The sequence below is a fragment of the Lemur catta genome, chromosome 18 (genome assembly GCF_020740605.2).
Source record: "Lemur catta isolate mLemCat1 chromosome 18, mLemCat1.pri, whole genome shotgun sequence".
NCBI classification, from domain to species: Eukaryota; Metazoa; Chordata; class Mammalia; order Primates; family Lemuridae; genus Lemur; species Lemur catta.
In genome coordinates this window covers 10,847,205-10,862,851 of record NC_059145.1, presented here as the reverse complement: position 1 = coordinate 10,862,851, position 15,647 = coordinate 10,847,205, and the positions used below count along the sequence as shown (strand labels likewise).

The window sequence follows — 15,647 nt, the reverse complement described above, 5'->3', positions numbered from 1 at the left end:
GACAGAGTGACAGATTTCACTAATACAAACAATATCTAAGCACTACTGATAATTAATTTTTAGCCCTTTCCAATTGCTTGCCCTCTGCAGGTGTTGCTTTGAGTACTTTACCTGCTTAAAGTCATTTAACAACCACTCCATGAAGGAGGAACTACTACCATTGTTACAGTAGTAAAGTGCCTCCACAGATATCTGTTTTTAAAAACTTATCTGACTGTGGTCTATAATAAGAAATACATTTTACAACACAATCCAAATGCACACATAAACACTGTAAGAAAAGTATTTTCTATTCTTTTTCAGTTTTTAAAAAGATAATGGTTGTGAACTAGAAAATGTTACCTTTTCCCTCCCGCTCTACCACTATCACCATCTGTTGAATATCAATTATAAACCACTTTGCATAGTCTAATTTAGTTTCCACAACAAACTTTTGATGTACATGTTGTTATTCCCATTTTACAAATGTAGCTCAGAGAACTAATTTAAATCACACACTGGTACTTACTAGCTAATAGGCAGAGTCAGGATTTGGACCCTGATATGTCAGTTTTAAAACACTGGCTCTCCAACCTGACATTGTAAAGCCATGATAATCATGACATATGTCTACAAGGTTGATGCTTCAGGTGACAGTGTAGCTTGCTGTGTATTGTTCTGTGGTTCATCCAGATTCTTCACGTAGAATGCATGGATGCATGATAGTGCCAACCAGAATTGTGTGTATAATATTGCTATAATATAATATTACAAATTGATTAATTTATTAGATATTATATTATGAATGTATGCTCTTCATATATTGATATGTTGGGATCACAGCTTTCTTGGATATAAGCTTCACTTAAAGTTACAGCACAGAATATATAGGCTTTAGGGCAAAATATAGACTACACATAAGAGGTATTATGAATAATATATACAATATATAACAAACTAATTTATAATATTACATACCCTATAATATTAATGGGGCATAATACTAATATATGACCTATAATATTAGTTCATATCTATATATCCTATAATATTAATAGATAAAATATGGCAAAATATTTACTGAAATCCATCCCAACCAAAGATTCTCAAACAATTATACAATTATAACAGAAAAACGTACCAAGTGAACAAAAAAAAGTTTATATAACTAATAAACCACCATTTTAAATTCAATATATGGAAGTTATACATATGATATAATGAAAATTTAGTATATTCACTTTTTTTCTTTTTTTGTGAACCTTTTTCTTTCCCACTGTGTTTACCTTTTGGGTCACATAGTTATCTTGCACTTAAACTTCACTTAAAAATAGAGTTATAGCACAAAATACATAGGCTTTAGGGCAAAATACAGACTACACGCAGAGCACTCTGATATATATGGAAGCAGAGCAAATACGCAATGAACTGAAGAGGTGTAGAAGATTCTGCCTGTTTAACCCTCCCCCTAGACATATACATAAAATAAACAAGGCAACATTTGAATTCATCCAAAAATGTCATGCAATTCAAATTATCTCTGTGTGATAGTCTCTAACTAGAAACTGGCTTGTTGAGTAAATGGTTGCATCTGTCTTAGCCTGAAACTATAATGTTGAAATATCGCTTCTAGCATACTTATTGTGTTTTGGGTGAAAAAAAAAAAGGTGCCTCCCTTTAATACCTGTCAATATAAGAAATAGTTCAAAGTGTGCTATTAATAATTATTAAAGTTGAGTGTCTTACACTGGGGGATCCATTAGACTATCTCTCTTTTTTCTTTATGTTTGAAAACATCCTATTAAAAAGTTTTTGAAAATTGCAATAATACCCAAATTTGCTACATATATGGTAAAACTTATGTATCTTCCTGGTAGCTGTATAATGTATGGACAAACATTTTAGAAATAAATTTGGCAATATCAATATGTTTAAATGCCATAAAGATATTCATACTCTTGTAACTTTATAAACTCACTCCTTGGAGCCTAAGGTAAAGAAATAATCTAAAACAAAAGAAAAACAAGCACCAACATTTTATTATTATCTAAAATAATAAAAATATGCAAAGAATTCAAACATTTTACATTAAAAATAAGCATGCAAATTATGTTTTACCTGAATGGACTGTTTTTTGATGGTTTAAAATGATATGTAGATAAGTAGAAAGATTTCTATGATATAATAATAAAAATCAACTCATCACTATCTCAGCTTCATGAGGATAGAGGCTATTTTTCCTTTTCATTATATCTCCAAAGTCCAGCAATCTTTTGTAGCTTAATTAGGTATTCAATTAAAAAGTATCAAATGACTGAGTGAATAATTTTGTAAAAATAACATATGCAGGTAAACCAGGAATGGGAAGAAATATGTAAAAATTAAAAGGATGTCTGTTGAAACTCTGAATGGATGAATTTTTCTACATGTTTTGGTTTATCTTGCTCTTATACTTGTGTTTTTATAATAAAACAGTACAGAAAATGATTTAGATAGAATATATAATATATAGTGAAATTAATAGGACTTCAGTCTTTTAAAGTTAGAGTTTCTCTGGTTTGTAGTTTGCATAAAATGTTTGTTCATTTTGTGTTTATGGCATTGCCCGGGGCTCCCAGGAAGGATGCTATGGAACTCCTTCTACCTCTCATTGACAAGGAGAGGGAGGTGGACCTCTTAAATGCTACACGTCCTTTCAGCTTTAAAAATTACCAGATTGTGTAGTAGTCTGCTTCCAGTCACCAGGAGACACTGGGACTTGGAGTTAGACACCAGGTCCTCTACATAATAGTCGTATGACCTTTGGTAAATCATCTTCTCTTCTTTGAGTTGCTTTCTTCATTTGAAAAGTAAAGATAATAGTAAGTATTAAATAACATAAAGCACAATAACATCAGATACAGTGCTTAGCACATGATAAATATCTAGTAAATGCCTGAGTGAGAAGCAACTTTTCACAGAGACTCTAGTACATATTTAAAGGAATATGCCCCTTTTCCCGAAAGTCTCTTGAGTTGCTCTGGTTTACCTGACAAGGACCCTGGCACCAAGCAGTGACAATGGAATCATATGAGTAGTATTTGGCTTGTTGACATGGGGGATTACGTTGATTGATTTTCTGATGTTGACCTACCCTTTCATACCTAGAATAAATCCTACATGGTCATGTGATGCAATTGTTTTTATATGTTTTGGGATTTCATTTGATAGTATTTGTTGAGGATTTTACATCTTAGCTAATGAGAGATATTGGTCTGTGGTTATCATTTTATGCACTGTCTTTGCTGGGGTTTGGTATCAGAGTAATACTGGCTTCATTAAATAAAATGGAGAATGTTTCTCCCTCTTGTATTTCCTAGGTAAAATTGGTATTAATTCTTATTTATGTGTTCAGTAGAATTCTCCCATGAAGCCAACTTGGCCTGATGGCTTCTTGCAGACTTAATTTATTTGATGGTTATAGGACTACTCAGATTGTCTACTTCCTCTTGATTGAATTTAGGTAGTCTATGGTTTCCAAGGAATCAGTCTATTTTTTTTTTAAATTGCTGCATTTTTTAATATAAAGTTGTTGGTCATATCCACTTACCTTTTTAGTGAGTTCAGGATCTACAATAATATATCTTATTTAATTTCTGATGTTGGTGATTTGTGTCCTCTTTATTTTTTATCAGTTTTGCTAGAAGTTTATCAATTTCATTGATTTTGTTAAAAGTCAACTTTTTGTGTCATTGATTTTCTCTATACATTCCCTACTTTCAATTTTAATGATTTCTGCTCTTAATATTTCCTTTCTTCTGCATGCTTTGGGTTTATTCTACTCTTCTTTTTTCCATTTCTTGAGACAAAAGCTTAGGTTATTATATTGAGTACTTTTTAATGTAAGCATTTAATGCTATAAATTTCTCTCTCAGCAGTGCTTCAAGTGCATCCTGCAAATTTTGACATGTCATGTTTGTTTCACTTCTATGGTATCTTAACATTTCTTTTGAGATGCCCTCTTCAACTCATTTTTATTTAGAAGTTTGCCATTTAATTGCTACACATTTAGTGATTTTTCTTGTCTTTTTATTATTGATTTCTTGTTTCATTCCATTGCTGTTCTAGAGTACTCCATATGATTTCAGTTTTTTAAATTTGTTGAGGTTTGTTTGTGGTGGGGAATGTAGTTATCTTGGTAAATGAAAAAATGTGTACGTTTCTCTTAATTTTTTAAGGGGGGGGTCTGCCTTTCTTTAGTTCTCATCGCCCTGTGGGGCTCTTGACTTATTGGGTGGAACATTCTATATTATGTCAGATCCTGTTGGCTGACTATATTGTCCATATCTTCTATATCCTCGGTGATTTCCTGTCTAGTTATTAAACCAGTTCCTGAGCAGGGAGCATTGAATTTCTCAGCTGTAATTGTGGATTTGTCTATTACTCTTTTCAGCTCTGTCAGTTTTTGTTTCATGCATTTTGAGTGTCTGTGTTTTGGTGAGTACACATGTAAGATCATTATGTCTTACTGGTAGATTAACCCCTTTTTTCATTATTTTAACTTTTTTATTTGTCTCTAGTAATTGTCTTTATCCTCCGAAGTCTACTCTATCTGATATTATTACAGCTGATATTATGTCTAATTTTTTGTTATTGTTTAAATAATGCTTGCATGGTATATCTTTTTCTTTCCTTTTTTCTTACAACCTATCTATGTAGTTGAATTTGAAGTGAATTTCTTTTAAACAGCATAAAAGTGGGTCATTTTTTTTTATTTACAAGTCTCTATGTTTTGACTGGCATACTTAGCCCATTTATGTTTAGAATAATTGATATGTTAGTGCTGCAGTCTGGCATTTTATTATTTGTTTCTATTTGTTTTCTATGATACTTGCTCTTTTATTTCTCTTTATATATTTTCTTGGGTTACTTAAACATTTTTTAGGATTCCATCTTGATTAATTTTAGTGTTTTGAGTGTATTTATATATTTTATAGTGGTTGTTCTGGGCATCACAATATATGTATTGTAAACTTGTGAAAATCTACTAGAACTGACATTTTGCCACTTTGAGTGAAGCTTGGAAACCTTACTTCCAATTAGATCCCTTTGTCTTCTCTACTTTTAAATATCATTATCTTGGGTATCAGACAGTTATAATTCTTGTTTAATCATTAGATATGATTTATGAAACTTATGAGGACAATGATAGGCTATTTTATGTACCCATATTTCTACTCTGTTGCTCCTTCTTTCCTGATGCTTCAAGATTCCTTCTTTCATCATTACCTATTTGAAAAACTTCCTTTCACAGTCCATCTGCTAGCAACAAATTATTTTTTTGTTTTACTTCATTGGAGAAAGTTTCTATTTCCCCTTTACTCCCGAGGGGCAGTTTCGCTGTATATAGAATTCACAGTTGGCATTTCTCCTCTTGCAGCACTAGAAAGTATTGTCTTTCTGGCCTCTATGGTTTCAATGAGAAATTTACTGCTATATGAGCTGGTATTCCCTGTAGGTAATGCATCCTTTCTCCCTGCCTGCTTTCAAGATTTTTTCCTTTGTCTTTCATTTTCAGAAGTTTTATTGCTATGTGTCTGCATGTGTTTCTTTGAGTTTATCCTTTTTGGTCTTAGTTCAGCTTCTTTATCTGTTAAGTTTCCACCTTTTGTCAAATGTGGGAAGTGTTCAGCCATGATTTCTAAAGCTTTTCAGCCTCACTCTCTTTCTCCTCTCCTGCTGGGACTCTGATAATATAAATGTTGGCTCTTTTGTTATTATCACACAGGTAACTTGAGACTCTGCTCATTTATTTTTTCAACCAATAGGCTGAACTCTCATTTAAATTAGGTAAATTCTATTGATGTGTCCTAAAGTTTATTCTATTCTTTTATCAACTCCATTCTTCTCTGGAGACCATCCAGCAAGTATTTATGTTGTTTTTATTATAATTTTAAGTTCTACTCCATTTGGTTCTTTTTGATAACATTTTCTTGATGGTGCTACCTAAGGAAGCAGAAGAGCAGTTTCCCAGGCCAGGCTGCCAGGTGTCTTGGTGCAGGAGGGCTGGGATGAGGTCCTCCTACTGCTTCCCTCAGCCCTGGTTTCTCTAGGTAGGGGAGCAAGGAAGTAGAACAGTCTTGGGCTTGCAGGGACAAAGAGGCTTCCTATACCACGTAATGCCCAATTTTTCATTTATGAAGCTTATCTTGCATTCCTCTTATCAGTAGTAGAATATGGAAGCTTCTGGAACAGAGACCTTTAGGCAGATGGGGTATATGTCAGGGGTGAGGGTCTGATCCTTAATCATGTACTCAAAAGCCAGTAATACCAAAGTATCTCACAAAAGATCATGATTTACTTGAAAAGAAACAATATTATCTGTCCAGTGAAGAAATCTAACAACATCTTGACTCAGTTGTCATCAATAACATCAGTGAAGGCCACGGCACACCATGAGCCTCTGGACACGATGTGCTGAGAATACCTGTGTACCTGAATATTCAGGTCAGGGATGCTTAACCATCATCTTATCACGAGGAAACATTGGAAAAAAAGTAAAAATGAGGAACAAATATTAAAAAATTAATGAGCCTATATTTTTACAAAATGACAATGTCATAAAAACAAAAATAGGCCAGGGAACTTTTTCAGAGTAAAAGAGAATGAAGAGACATGGCATCTACAAGCAATACACAATCCTGGATTGAATCTCATAACGGGGAAAAGTGCTAAGAAGAACACTATTACATTACTGAGGCAAGTGAATTATTTGTAACAGAGAGAGTAAATTAATGTAGTATATCAGTGTTGAAGTTCCTGATTTGGTAACTTTACTGTGTTTACGTAACAGAACGTCCTTGCTTCTAGGAAACGTACACCAAAGTGTAAAGGGATAAAGAGAGGCAACTACGCTCAATTCAGAAAAAAAGTTAGAAATATATAGATATAGACACCTATAAATATGTGGGTGTTTACATACATACACAGAGATAAGGAGAATGTGTTAGAAAATGTGGCCAAATGTTACAAACTGATGAAAGAGTATATAAAGTTTTCTTTATCATTCTTGCAACTTTTATGTAAGTTTGAAAATATTTCAAAATAAAAAAGAATAAAACTATGGTCAGTACTAACCCTCACATCTGGCCTCATAGGCACTGTAGAAGAATCTAGGAATAGGAGTAGGAATTCTGGCCCTTGCTTTGCCCCTTAAGATCTACCAGCCACTAGGGGAGATCACTGGGTTCTTTAGAAATCACAGTCATGTCCAGTGTGGTCATGAAGTGGTCCTCATGGTCAGAGTCAGGCTTTGAGCAGCTCAGAGCCCTGGCTACTGGTGTGAGCTACTTTCACTCATGTGTAGACCTAGAATTTATGTCATCTCAATAAATAAATAGTGAGGTGTGTTAGAGGTGTCAAGACATAGGAAATCGCAGCCAAACTGCCACGAGGCCATGAGTCATAATGGCAAGGTTTCCTGTGGTGTATTAGAAACAACATACAATTCTCTCATGAAACATAAATGCACCTATTGGGATATGTTATACTCCATGAATCCATTCTTCTTCCCGGTTGGTTTCGATCCTAGATTTCTCTCTGTGTAGCCACTCTCTCTGTCAACACTGTAGAGTTCAGTGCTTGGTTCAATATACTTTTTTTCTATCAGATTTACATTTTTTTGCAGATTACATGGTAGCACTTTCAGTTTACAGATCATGCATGTTCTATCTCATGTAATTTTCTTTTGTGCCCTTTTAAAGAAGAAGTAGGAGACTTGAGTGTTTGGCATATACATAGACCTCCTTTGTATAATTAAAGAGAGATAATATCACTCTTGATGTCTGTAAGAAAAGAGCATAGATATGAAATCAGTCATTGAATTTTGAATTTAAGTTCTATCTCCACTGTTTATTAGCTCTGTGGCCTGGGCAAATGTTTAACTTCTCTGAGCCTCAGTTTCCTCATGTGCAAGAGCCCCTTCCTTTCTGCCTGCCTTGGCTCTTTCCTTCCACCAGCATAGCTACTGAGTCACCTGCGAAGAATCACTGTGATCTGGTTATCTATTGCTGTAGAACAAATCATGGAAAAACAGTGACTCAAAACAATAAAAGTTTTTGATTTTGCCCTGAATCTGAGGCTTGGCTAGGCTCAGTTAAGCAGTTCTTTTTTTGTGGTTTTTTTCTTTGTTTTTTTTTTTTGTTGTTGTTGAGACAGTCTCACTCTCTTGCCTGGGCTAGAGTGCCGTGGCATCAGCCTAGCTCACAGCAACCTCAAACTCCTGGGCTCAAGAGATCCTCCTGCCTCAGCCTCCTGGGTAGCTGGGACTACAGGCATGCGCCACCGTGCCCGGCTAATTTTTTTTTTCTATTTTTAGTTGTTTTGATAATTTATTTCTATTTATAGTAGAGATGGGGTCTCGCTCTTGCTCAGGCTGGTCTGGAACTCCTAAGCTCAAGCAATCCTCCCGCCTCAGCCTGCCAGAGTGCTAGGATTACAGGCGTGAGCCACCGTGCCCGGCCAGTTAAGCAGTTCTTGTCTAGAATCTGCCATGCAGTTGCAGTCAGGTGGTGGCTGGGGCTGGGGGATCTTGAAGGCTCCATGTCTGGGTCTGGGCTGAAAGACCTGGGATGTTTTGGGCATCTCTCACTTTCCATGGGGTCTCAGTGTGGGGTCTTACTACACAGTGGCCCCAAAATCACTGGGCTTCTTACATAGTACCCAAAGCCTCCCAGAGAGAAACCAGCAGAAGCTTGACCTTTTCTAACCCAGCCTCAGGAGTCACCCAGAGCTTCCACAATGTTCTGTTGCCCCAGGCAGTCACAAAGGCCTGCCCAGTGTCAAAGGGAGATGGCACAGATATGCCCCTCAATGGCCAATGAGCTTGCAGACCTTTTGTGAAACCACCAAACCTTGTAATCTAGAGAACGAACCCCCATGGAGCAAATCTGTTTACAATGTGTAATGATGATAATGCCCCTGACATCCATAAAAACTACTGTTTAATGAGAGATCGCGCTCTGGTAGGCTCTATTTTAAATGTTTTACATATTTATTCTCATAAAATCCTATATGAGTGGGTACTTATTTTCAGATGAGGAAACAGAGTCAGAGGATGAAAGTGCCCCGGATCACACAGAGTATAAGGGCAGATTTAGGCATTAAATCTCAACTCTTGACCACTCTCAAGATAAAACTGTTGAGGCTGAGAAAACAGCAATAGAATTAAAATCTGGCAGTTTAATTGTAGATCTGGGGCTAGACACCATTTTTTCTGACTTCCCTACACCATAGCATTCTTTCAACTCTATCTCTGATGTTATTCCTTATGAACTATTTTTACAAACTTGTTTTGACAAACTGGGTTAATTGTCCCCTTGAATTCTCTGTGAAGCTCATATGAGCTCTCCTCTCTTTGGTTTTAAGCTTCATTTTGGTCCACTGTATTTAAAATAGTCTATTGCATCAAATGCATTATATACATATATCAGCCCTCATCAGATTTGAAAGGAAATTTTCATTCGAGATATATTGAAGGTGTCATCTCCTTCAATGGTAATAAGAATCTGGAGTTGGCATTTGCTTCACTGTGCATTTCCCTAAGCTCTAGATTTCTTTATTTGGAATTCCAAATGCAGCCTTTCTGCCAGAGGGCTAGTTTCTTTCAACTTGGTCTGCAGGAAAAGATCTTGAGAGAGAATTGAACCTGTCCTTATCCAATCAGCCACATTCCTAAGGGTTTGTGTGTCCAGAGGCCTGGAGGGAAGTTCATTTGATATTGGATGATATTGATTAAATTGGTCTACCTAGCTCACGAACATTTGGAATCCAACTGTGACGCATTAGATTATCATTTGGCGAATCTTCACTCCCATCCCTCATCCCTTTGGGCAGATATACTTCCCTTCCCGACTGACTCTGGTTGAACCATGTGACTTGCCTAGGTCAATGGATTGTTAGTGAGCATGACTGGAGCAGAAGAATAGCCTGGCTGAAGCCTGCACTCCTGACATTCACAATGAGACAGACACGCATTGGGGAAACAAGGATGATGAGAAACACATGGAACATACTCAAGCCCAACCTACTTTCAAATTCAGCCCTCCCACTTCAGGGAGCAGTGTTGCCCAAATGAACCCAGTCTGCCAGACAAATCAGTCAAGCTACAAATCTATGAGGGTGAAAAGAAATGTTTGTCCTTGCAAGCTACTGAGGATTTTAGGCTTCTGTTTCACAGCATTAATGAAGTAAAAAGTTAACTAATGTAACAACTAACATTTATTGCCTATACAGTGTTGACTATTTTTAAATTATTACTATAATTACCTACCTACAATATGGTGCCAGGCACGATCTAAGCAGATGCCATGCCTTACCTCTTTTAATTCTAAAACAAGCCTCTAAAGTAGATAATATCATTATCCCCGTTTTAAAGCCTTAGAGAGGTTTTTTGCCTTTGATGAAAATGATTAGAATAATTCATCAAAACTTACCCTTTTGAACAAGGCACCAAAGTGGAATTTGGATATTCTTATTAAGATCAGAAAAGCAGGTGCTTTCTGAAATTCTTGGGGCATACTTACAGCTTCTGCTTTTTAGGAAATCATTTTGCTAATGTCTTTTTGGAAACCACCATTGTAGGTGTAGCTGATAAGAGCTGTGATTAAATCTGCCATTGATTGACTACTTGAGTCAGACACTATGATTTGATTATATAATTTAATGCACAATAGCAATCTGAGGTTGGTACTAATTTTATCCCCCTTTATTAAAGGATAGATACCTGATGTTCAGAGAGGTTAAACAGTGTACTTAAGGTCACACAGCTTGTAGCTTACTTGTCTAGAATTCAAACACAGGACTTGACCTCTTACCTACCACACTAAGGTACCTATTATGGTACCTATTTCTTGCTGCGTGATTTACCACAATTCTTATACCTTGTTCACAATCATTTTCTTTGCAGAAAAGATACATTTCAATTTGAGTCCTTTTAACAGCTTTTGCAATTACTTATTGAACAAATGTTTATTTAGAATATAATATAAATATGTTCAAGGTACTATGCAATGCAGTGGAAACGAAAAATTGGAAAGAGTTTGGAACTGGGTATCAGAAAACCTAGGTTCTCCAGTCGTGTGTTCATTCAACATAAGGGCATGAGGGGCCTCAAAAGAAACTTCCGGTTGGGCTTTCTGTTCTATGCTGGAACTTATTGCCTCATTTGATGGATAATGCAAATTTACAGAGTGGTTCTTTTCCACTTTGTAAAGAATTTGGCTTTGGAATCAAATAAAACTAGACTTAAATTTAGGCTCTGTTGCCTGCTGTGTATAAACGTGGGCAAGCTATGTCATTGTGCTAAGTCTCACTCTCCTTATCTATAAAATCCTAAGTGTAGAGCTGACCTCACCCTCTGGCACAGAGGGTCGAGCGTGAAATGTATTAAAGCCCTTAGCACAATGACTCTCCCAGTAGGCAGTCAATAAATCATATAACAACAGTAGCTCTTATCTTATGAGGAATTATGCCCAGTCCCTCACCCTGTTGTTCATTCACATCTGGGTATGTTCCCATTTGAAGATACTACTCTTAAAAATATCACACAGAGAATCAAATACCTTCGTCTAGTTGACTTTCAACACCAGTGGGAAGTAGACAAGACACTAATCAAATCTGATCCTTTCCCTGGGCCTCAGTTTCTTAACATTAAAAATGAGACATTTGTATTAGATCAATTTTTGATTTCTTCTAAATCTAAAACAAAACAAAACTGACTGACAAAAAAGCATGATTCAAAGATGAAAAGTCTGGCTGTTCGTGAGTAGCATTTCCTTTTTGTCCGACATCTTAATGAGGCTGCTGCAGTTGCGGCGCTTCTCCAAGCTTCGCAATGCCGCCCAAGGACGACAAGAAGAAGAAGGATGCCGGAAAGTCAGCCAAGAAAGACAAAGACCCAGTGAACAAATCTGGGGGCAAGGCCAAAAAGAAGAAGTGGTCCAAAGGCAAAGTTCGGGACAAGCTCAACAATTTAGTCTCGTTTGACAAAGCTACATATGACAAGCTCTGTAAGGAAGTTCCCAACTATAAGCTTATAACCCCAGCTGTGGTCTCTGAGAGACTGAAGATTCGAGGTTCCCTGGCCAGGGCAGCCCTTCAGGAGCTCCTTAGTAAAGGACTTATCAAGCTGGTTTCAAAGCACAGAGCTCAAGTAATTTATACCAGAAATACCAAGGGTGGAGATGCCCCAGCTGCTGGTGAACATGCGTGAAGAGGTCAAACAAACTGTATATTTGGAAAAATAAAACTTTATTAAATTAAAAAAAAAAAACAAACAAAGATGAAAAGTCTGGGTAAGTGTCAATTCCCCATGTTTCTGTGTATGTGTATGATCGGCCCTACTTAAGAAGTTAACTGTTATTTCTGTCCCACAGAATGTTCTGTGTCCTGAGAGGCTCAGAGAAAATGGGGATTGTTTGTTGGTATTTAACCAGCACACACCAAAATACTTCTCTACTGATAAGTAAATAGGTACTGTTTCCCAAGTGGATGTGAGGATGTTGGCAGTAATAAATAATGGTTTATGTTGCTGATTCTATTTGTTCTTTAAATTCTTTAAATACCATTTTACAGATGAAGATACTGAGGGTCCAGATGACTCACTAGATGATCTCTATTTAGTGTTAAATCATGACTTACGATTCTCAGTTTAGATTTCTGCCCCCTTTCTTTGCCCATACAGTAGACTTAGTAATAGCTTAGATACATAATTTGTTCCATAGGATATAACTGTTTCTGTCACCATACTGTGTCTGATTGCCATCACAGGAAGTATCTAGAAAGCAGGGTGGGGGAAAGCATGTAGGATGGTATGATTGCTTCTCAAGAAACAATAGATTCCCTGTATCAGTATTTTTTGTAAAATCACATGTCCTAAAAAATTCCAAAATTTATTAACAGATGAAGAATTTCTGAGAAAAGACAAGAGATCAAATAAAGTTTGTCTTTATTTTCCTCTGTCATATCTCTCCTACCCAGATTCTCAGCGCCAAGGGAACAAGTGACTCTTTCCTAGAAGACAATGCCCTCCCCACCAAGAGAATAAACACAAACTAATAAAATAACCAATTTCTGAGTATTCACTTGAGTCTTCCCTGCATATTAAATCAAATTCGGTTCTTTTGACTTCTAGAAATCACATACCCATTGTTTGGCACATCTTCAGTGATTTTTTAAAAATCAATTGTGATGAAAACATTATCTTACAATCATCCACTACAAAGTGGATCTCCCACTTGGTAGTATATTGCATACATCCTCTGTATACGGTGCTAATGTGGTGTATCAAAGATGATTACTTCTGTGTGTTAGAAAGGATTGGAAATGTCGGCATGTTTGTCATTGTTTGCTAAATCCTTTGAAGTCAATTGCTAATTATAAGAGCTTGTAACTTTAGGGACTTAGCTGATGACTCCAATTGAACTGTCAGCTTTTCCAGGCTAGACTAGCTGTATAAAGAATCTCCGTTCTAATTGCTTTAATTAATGAATGCAGAGATAAGGCAACCCATAGGGAGAAATGCTGCAACATCTTTATGGCATCATTGCCACACGTGGTACCAGACTGACAATAATCTGTTCTCCAGGGATGGGCACTTGGAATATCAACTGATGCACTTTTACAGGATACCTACCATGTGCATAATGTATAAGAATATAAACAGGGTTTATTTAGCTCATGGTTCTAGACAGGAAGTCCAATAGCGTGGCACCTGTGCCTGGTGAGGACCTTCTTGCTGTGTCATAACATGGTAGAGAGCATTACATGGCAGGAGGGCAAGAGCAAGAGAGCCTGAGAGAGCTCACTTTTATAACAAAGCTACTCCCAAGATTATAAACCCACTCCCATGATAACAACATTAATCCATTAATGAAGGCAGAACAATTACGTTTCAAGCACGTGAACGTTTCGAGGACACATTCAAACCATAGCACTATATTCAAAGGGACCCTCCACAGTGCCCACACCCACCATCTTTCATCAGATAGCCCTTATCACCATTTTTATAATTATTGCTGCTAGGATGTGAGCTCCTATGAGCAGAGACCTGTTGTTTACCCATCAGTGAATCACAAATGCCTGACAGATTGTGGGCATTTAAAAAGCATTAGTTGAATAAGTGATTTGTCAGATAGGGATATTTTATTCTATATAGCAGAAATTGACTCTGGTTAATTTCAGAGAAAGGGGATTAAATGGAATTTTCTCTTTTGAGACTAGAGAAATAGGCTGCAAACCAGGCAGGAAATAGTGCAGTCTAGGGGACTTGGGAGCAGGAGCCACATCTGTGGGCTCACAGCAGGGAGCTTCTGGTCAGGACATAGCCCCTGGGAAAAGTAAATGCCAACTCTGTCTGTTGTCTTTTGATGCTTATGAAATTATTTCCATGCAGATAGGAATCACACTAAATCCTGAGAAAGAGAGAAGCCACAGTATTTTGTATCTGTCCTGTAAAGAAAGTTGCAACTAGGAAAATATTTGCTATACTCCAAAGATTTGTCAGACTAAAGAATCTGTTTGGTTCTGATAAGACATACGAGCTAATTGAAGCCAATTAACCTATCAACAGATAAAAGTGGAGGTCAAATCCTCTCTTAATGCATAGTCCTATTTGAAAACTAGTGTAGTTCCACTAGATTTACATATTTAATACAGCTGAGCTGAGTATTAATTGATAGTTAATTATAATTTAGAAAGCACTAGATCATTCTATTTTGATTTTTAAAAAATTGCCAATTCTTATAATTTAGTATATTTTATTTTTCATTTAAAAAATTCATGCTGTGAAATGTAGGGATCAGTTTTATTTCAGACAAGGTAGAAGTCCTAGAATATTGATGCCTCAGTGAGGTCGGAAAAGATGTATAATTCCTGGTTAGCTTTTGTCTGCTCAACACTTACTTTCATTCTCCGGTAACCACATCTTGAGTTTTTTCACTGGGCCGTCACTCCTGTTCCCATAGCCCCAATCCAGGAATAGATTTATAGTCTCTGAGAGCAGAAAAAGACCGTGGATATTGTCACCTAGAGGATTAAAAACTAAAGTCACATTTTGAATGTCCAAGTGCTGAGAGCTCTTTTTGGACACTTGTCAGTTCATTAGTTCTGGATGACGTGGTGAATGAAGATGGTGAGGACTATCGCTGCAATGAGCATATCGCAACCATGACATGTGGGCTACGGTTTAGAGACAAAATAGCATTAAAAGTGGAAATCAGGACTTATAATTAGCCCTGTGGTAAAAATAGAAAGAAAGTAAAGATTAAACTAGGGAATAATAAATAATAGTTGAGATTTTAGAAGATACCAATCTGTGCCTTGAAACTATATTTCTTTAAATGCTACTTCAAGTGATATTTTATCTTATATTTAAAAACACAAATTCTTTGTGGTCAGCAAATATTTATACATTAAAGAATATTAGTGTATAATTATATGTATACATATATAGATATACAGGGAATGATTATAAAAATAATGGTTATGTGGTATGCTAAATACTCATAAATGATTTTTTTTACAGCTATGTACTTTCATTTGTGAGCAATGTCATAGGGAGGCTGGAATATGTTTCTAAGGATATTTTTAGCCATCTTTGGCCAGTTTGTTTTCATTTTAGAGGATTGAAA

General features: G+C 36.4%; 2 protein-coding genes across 2 annotated transcripts in view; both read left to right on the top strand.

Moving 5' to 3' along the window:
- Positions 1-15,647, top strand: part of GRM7 (glutamate metabotropic receptor 7) — a gene marked incomplete at its 5' end in the record, with an annotated part of 363,151 nt that overhangs the window by 193,336 nt on the left and 154,168 nt on the right. The window lies entirely within an intron of this gene.
- Positions 11,800-12,292, top strand: LOC123623022 (40S ribosomal protein S25-like). Its single transcript, XM_045529667.1, has one exon. It carries the CDS (start codon positions 11,852-11,854, stop codon positions 12,227-12,229), a length of 378 nt encoding a protein of 125 aa, XP_045385623.1. The 5' UTR covers positions 11,800-11,851; the 3' UTR covers positions 12,230-12,292.